Source organism: Elephantulus edwardii, unplaced genomic scaffold (assembly GCF_000299155.1).
Source record: "Elephantulus edwardii isolate Elephantulus edwardi_28Jun2011 unplaced genomic scaffold, EleEdw1.0 scaffold00026, whole genome shotgun sequence".
NCBI classification, from domain to species: Eukaryota; Metazoa; Chordata; class Mammalia; order Macroscelidea; family Macroscelididae; genus Elephantulus; species Elephantulus edwardii.
In genome coordinates, this window is record NW_006399776.1 from 2,950,908 (window position 1) to 2,957,272 (window position 6,365).

At 47.2% G+C, this 6,365-nt stretch overlaps 1 protein-coding gene across 2 annotated transcripts; it reads right to left on the reverse strand.

The window, feature by feature from the left end:
• Nucleotides 1-169: 169 nt before the first annotated feature.
• CKMT1B (creatine kinase, mitochondrial 1B) lies at nucleotides 170-5,055 on the reverse strand. 2 transcript variants are annotated; one of them, XM_006882963.1, is made up of 9 exons: nucleotides 4,754-5,055; nucleotides 3,917-4,115; nucleotides 3,619-3,714; nucleotides 3,008-3,229; nucleotides 2,796-2,881; nucleotides 2,554-2,677; nucleotides 897-1,031; nucleotides 607-732; nucleotides 170-396 (listed from the first exon to the last, which is right to left on the reverse strand). In XM_006882963.1, the coding sequence occupies exons 1-9, from the start codon at nucleotides 4,900-4,902 to the stop codon at nucleotides 280-282; spliced, it is 1,254 nt and encodes a 417-aa protein (XP_006883025.1). In that variant the 5' UTR covers nucleotides 4,903-5,055; the 3' UTR covers nucleotides 170-279. The 2 variants fall into 2 exon arrangements, with proteins under 2 accessions (XP_006883025.1, XP_006883024.1); XM_006882962.1 differs by having other exon boundaries at nucleotides 280-396; nucleotides 3,917-4,187; nucleotides 4,748-4,902.
• Nucleotides 5,056-6,365: the final 1,310 nt, after the last annotated feature.

The following is a 6,365-nucleotide window of genomic DNA, read 5'->3' on the forward strand; positions in this document are numbered from 1 at the left end:
TGAGGAATATGGGTAAAATGCTAATGTTTTCCACCCACCTGAGATTCTGTTCCTGGCATTCCATATCTGAAGTTTCTTTCCATCGCAGATAACCCCACTGTCTCTTTTCCTTTCTTAAAGGCTGCTTCCTCCTCACCCCACCAATCAGAAATAACACAAACAGTTAGACCATAGCAACAAGTCTTTACTTGGATATAGGCAAGCCCAGGACAAATAGAATGGGTCACCATTACAAGGGGCAGAGTTCTGGGCCTCTTGAATCCTCTGTGAGATGAGGAGTTAATGCTTGCTGTGAACAAGAGGTGGAGGGATACGGATATCCTGGCCTCTTTCCAGACGCCGCTCACAGTCAATCAAATAGTTTACTCCATCGATGACCAGTTGCACCAGCTCCACCTGAAGGACACTGATCTTGTTTTTCTGGATTTTGGTTCCCACAATCTGAGTTTCCTTCTCTGACACTTCCTGCCCAGTCTGGGAATTTTATGCCTTCCTACTCAACCTGGATTTCATTTCAGAGTCTGTTACATTCCTGAAGCTCACTCTATCTCACAACTCAATCCTCATTGACCTATCTGCCCCACCCCACCAACCTAAAGATCTCACCTCTGACTTGCCTAGTCGATCCAAGTTAGAGATGTCAAAAATGCTGCCTGTGGCCGCTGTGTCCACTCCTCCAGTACCACGCTTTTGAAGTCTTAGGTTCTCTAAGATCTTGGGGAAGCGGCTATCCTAGAGGGGAGATTGAAAAGGGAGTGAGGGCCAATAAAGGCAGAGACAATCCTCCCTGAAAGAGTCCTAAATCTGCAGACAACTCTTTCCCCGAACCCATTCCAGCGTGTCCATCCCTTCACCATCTAGACTGACACCCTTTTCCAACCCCATAATTCTTTTACTTTGCTTAGCAAGGGCAGTTTGATGTGCACTCCTGCCCGAAGTCCAGTTCCCAGGTTAGATGGGCAGGTCAAGATGTATCCCAAACGTTCATTCCACATGAACTCCCAGCCACGCTCCTGGATCAGCCTCTCCACCTGAGTCCACAAAGGCTCTGTTAGTGAAAAATCAGGGAGATGTGGTCCCTCCCTCAGCTAGACCACAGAGGTTTTTTTTTCCAAATCTAGAATCAGAAACTTAAGGGTGTGAGAGAATGATGCATGCAGGCTAATTTCTTGTGTGTGGAAGGAAGAGGAGAAACTTGAGGGAAATGGCGGAGGTGGTAAACTAAATTGAGAAGGGATTGATTAGTCAATCTTTTCTATATGTTAATGAGTGTTGGGTTTGGAAGAGCCTTTTCATAAAATGAGAGTGGGACTTGACACAGTAAGGATAGTCTTCTGTTAGCTGTGGAAAGTTCATATGAGATAGTGGAGAGAAAGGTGAAATCAGAGCTGAAAAAGGAAAAGACTTGCAGTTCTCTTTTTGTATGTGTCTGCGTATTTTGCCTTTGCTTAAGAATTCTAACCATGAAAATTACTATTTGAACTGAAGAGATAGGGTCTTCTAGAGTAATTGACGTGAAGACTACTATCCAACATGAGTAAAGGACCCTAGTTCACAATTGAGAAAGGAAAAAAAATTAAAACATCATGAAATAGGAGAATCTCTTATGTGCTGAACATACACGGGGAAATCCTTTCATTTAGAATAGTAACAGCAGCTAACAATTATTGAGCACTTCAATGGTCCAGTAGTCTGCTGAATACTTTGCATGCATAATCTTATTTTTTCTCACAACAACTGAAAAAGTAGGCAATCTTCTAATCTCAGTCTTATAGATAAGGAAATAGATGCATGGATATTTTAAAAAGAACTTCCTTGCCCCTTTGCATTCTGAATATATTATCTATTACTTGCAAAGACCAGAATATGTTATCTGTTACTTCCCAATTGAATCTAAAAGAAAGACAAGTTTTCTCTTTGTTTGCAAGTCCAAAATAGGACTGTAAATGTGATGACATAAAATAAGGGTTGAGTTTATGAGGATTCTAGAACTGACTCTAGAATCAATATAGGATTGAGAATTCCTTATTTAGAGCCACACATCTTTTCACATAAACCATTTCATTTTTTGTCTTTTTAACATCCCTCTCACCCACAAATTAAAGCTTAGAAATGATACTTCCCCAAGATTGACAGATGCCACAGTCAAGGTCTATCTTGGCTCAGAAATATGGTGATCATATTAGAATCATTAATATGATTCTACCAATCTCTGAACCCCTCTATCAATTCAGGATAAAATAGTTTCCTCATCTGTATACCTCGTCATTCCATACCACATGCCACAGACATTGACCTTCCCTCTCAAATCAGCAACTATGGCTGTATTTACATCTTTAGGTTTCCGATATTCTTTCCTCTTCTTAGTCTCAGGGTGATCACATGTCATGGTTTCCCAAGATAGTTCTGGGTTTAATATCTATTAATAGTGCTCGCTTCCATGCACAAAAGTGTCCAAAGTTGGTTGATAAATTATTTAGTCATTCTATCTATGTTAGACTTTGATTTTGCTTATATCCTCCCACCCAGCTCCCCTGTACTATCTTTTCCAACCTCTTTGAGGCCTCGGCAGAATCTTTCAAACACTCTTTTCATATTGCCCCCCTTCTCCATGGAGATAACTCGTGTATGATCTTCCTCATTCACCCAGATCAAGAAACTCTTCTCATTGTTGTGCCTGAGGAAGGCAGGAAAAGAGCGACAGAGGTCAAGGGATAGTGAAAAATTGAGGGACACAGGGCAAAAAGGCATTTATGAGAATGAGGACCAAAACAATGTAAGGAGGAGCTTTATACCAGATTCCACGAGCATCTGGCCAGTCTCGGGCCATCCCTGCTGCAGTCAGCAATGGGGATACAGGCTTATCAAATAGAAAATGGTCCTAGGGAGAGGAAAGGGGCCAAAATTAAGAATCCAGAGCCTCCGAGAGCTCACCTGGTTCCACCATCCCTGGTTCTTCTTCCTGTTTTTCCCCACCCAGGTCCCTGTCCATCTTAAGGGGCCTTACATCAATGAGCTGCTGCTGCTCAGCCTCTGTCATCTCACTTAGCCGATAGTAGCGTCCAGTCAAGTCACCCTTCAGGCCACTCAGTGCATCCACCACAACACGCTCCACCTCTCGTCGCTCTGCCCGAGTACAGGCTGGAGGCAGACTTAGTCCTCGGATACTTCGGCCGGTTCTGACTCTTGAGGACAATACGTACCTCTCATCAAAGTACCCAGAACGTATCTAGAGGGCAAGGGAAATTTTTACAAATCATTGAAATAAGTGCATGAAGCCTGGGCCACTGGGGAAGAAAAGATCCTAGGGATTACAGAACAGCTTATTGTGTGTGCTGAGCATGCATGAGGAGGCGTCTCAGTGAAGCAAGCCATCCCAATCACAGACCCATTGTAGCTCTTCCTCCAAATTGCCCACCTTGGGGCATGGAATTCTTATCCACACTTTTCTCTCCATATCTGCTGTTCCTTAAGACACTATCCGGATACCAAGATGGAAAGCTCAGCAGGATAATAACCATGAATCAGGAAATAATAAGAGTGAAATGTTTGTTTGGAGATGCAAAGAACATCGCATGCAAAAACCAGCACAAGTGAAAAGTGGGATGTTTGTCCCACCTTGCTGGCATCCAGGTCAGTGGTGTGCTTCATAGTCCTGGGGTCATATCCATTGTGCCGCTCTTGGATCACAGGATCAAAAAGCTCAGCAAATACCTGAGGGAAGAATTAAAGAGGGGATAATGCTTAAGGAGAAGGAATCCCTCAAGCCTCAGTTTTTAATTGACTTCACTGGATCAGAAAACTTGAGTATGAATGGCCCATCGGCGTGGGGATATTTAGGGGTCTTTACAGGAGAAGGGACTGGGATCACTGGGAAGATTAGTTGGATTACCAAGGAGACTCTGGGGCCCCCTACCTCATAGGTCTCCTCATCTCCAGCCACCATGCCCACAGTCTTGATGAAAGGGTGGCCAGGGTTGTCCACGCCAGTCTGGATACACTGATCTAGCGTCCAACCAGTGGGTGTGGTCTTGTCGCAGAGCCGGGCATAGACTGCTGGGGTCAGGTGACTGGCCATGCAGTTGTTGTGCTTTCGGAGGTCTGGGTACTCAGCGCTGGGGAGGGGGTACCCGGTAACCATGGAGGGAGGACACAAGGGGCCTATATCCAGCTCAATCTGCTGGGAGCTGTCCTGTTAGCTCATCTGACTTTGTTCCTTAGGGGGAAGGGGGGAATTAGATGGAGGCTAAGCAGTTGTAATCTCTTTAGAGACTTCAGGGTCTATCCTTTCCCAACAGTTCTAGCTGCCTGTGGCTGGCTGACTCAACTCCTCTAGACACACTCAGTTGTTTCCTCCCATGTACACAGCATTAGGGTTGGGGGAGGGGAATTTCAGGAAATAGGAAACAAGCAGGAAAAGGAGATGGAGAAGAGTAAATAAATAGGATAGTTCCTGGTCTTCCAGCAATTTGGGCAATATGAGTGCAGCCCAAATGCACAAGGCCATAGCTGGTCTTGATGTGGGGGTGGGGATCTGCAGGTTACAGGTTCTCAGGGATTCTTTTGCCTATGGTTTTGGCCTTCGCCTTTGCCTTACTGACGTATCCAGACTGCACAGCTCCCACCCCACCCCCCAAGCTATAGATCCTTAGTGATTATTGTCCTTCTCTGTGGCCCGGCTACCATCATCACCCGCGGTGTTCCCTTCCTGCCCCCCTCCCCCGCCTCCATCCCGCGCCTCTGACACGGATACCTCGGGGGATACAGCCTCCTTCGTTCGCTGGCAGCTCGCACAGCATCCGGGCGAAGCAGAAATGCAGCCGCTAGAGATCCAGCTCCAGCCAAAGCCATGAGCCTGAGTCCAGGGCGAGCGGACAGCAGGCGGGAGAAGGGACCAGCCATGGCTTGAAGGTTCGGCTATAGAATCCTGGAGCAGGAGCTGGCGCAGGGGAGGATCAGAGAGGGAAGATGCAACTCAACAGGCCTGGGGCTGGAGCAGGTACGAAGCTGAAGCAGAGATGGGGGCAGGAGTGGGAGCCGGTACCAACCAGACTGCAGGAGAAGCGCAATGAGCTAGCGGTTGGCGGGCGGGCGGAGCAGAGGGAAGCCAGAGCTGCAGTCCCCAGGGGTGGGGCTCACGTAGGCCCCGCCTTCCTCCCCGCCACCGCGATAGGTGTGCAGGGGCGGGGTGGGCAGCTCACACCAAGTGATTAAGGGGATCTGAGTGCCAAGCCGAGGATGCCCGGAGCCCACCTGGAATGAGGCGGCCCGGATTTCAGCACCAAGTGGAGGACAGCACCTAAGGGGACTGGCGAAACCCGATCACCCTTCCCCCTAAACCTTGAGTTTAATTGGAAACTTGAGCTGTCTACCCTCTAGGTGTGAAAGGGTGACATTGCCCAACCGCTTCTCGGCTTGCAGCCTGCCCCAGCAAACCCCTCCATCTTCCCAGGGGACGCAGCCGCGGAGAAACCACGGAATAAACACAGAGACCAGAGGGAGATATTGAGAAAGCACAAGGTTAGAGGCAGACACTGGAAACTACTCTCCGTGACTCAAGGTCACCCTTTCCTTAGAACCAGGAAGAGGATCAAAGCACCTCCTTGTCCGTCACATTTGTGCTCTCCTACAAGGTTGTGGAAAGGTTCCTTAGAAGAATCAGAGAAACATCAACTCTTACCCCATCTATGCTTTGCCACCAACTCCGAAGTCTGAAATCCTATTTCCTGGCTCCACCCCTCTTGTTTGATCCCCTAATTTTTATTTCTTGCTTCTACATCTTTTGATTCCCCCAATTTTTGTTTTCTTCCTCCACCCTCTCACCTATTCCTACTTCGCCTTTGATCTTTTACTCCTCAGCGTCTTTTCCAGGCTCAGACCTGTCTGCTGCTCAAGTAAACGGAAGTCTTCTGAGAATTCTCTACAAGTTTGCTTACCTGTTGTCTATACTGGGCGTGGGACTGGGGTTGGGCAAGAAATAGTTAGCTTCCTCTTTCTCCCTCCCTTTCCCCCCCCCCTTCTGTTACCAGCTCCTGAATTGTGGAGTATGTAAGGTGAGGTGAAGGGTGTGGTGAAATGACTAGGTGTGGGAATGGAACAGGTAGGCACAGGTCTCCAGGCTCCACATGCTTTTCCTCTCTTAGCTACCTAACATTTAATCCAGAGTTTAATGAAAATGGTGTTTGAGGGCATAAAGTCATCAAGAGTTTCTATTGTCTTCCTCTTGGCCCCTCTCCGTTCTCCCCCTTCCAGGTGTATATTCTCACATTTGAGAGAACTTTGTTCATACAACTCCAAGTGTGATCTGAACATGACCTGATCCTGGCAGGAAGGAGAATGAATGCTGGAACTAACTCTAAATGTGT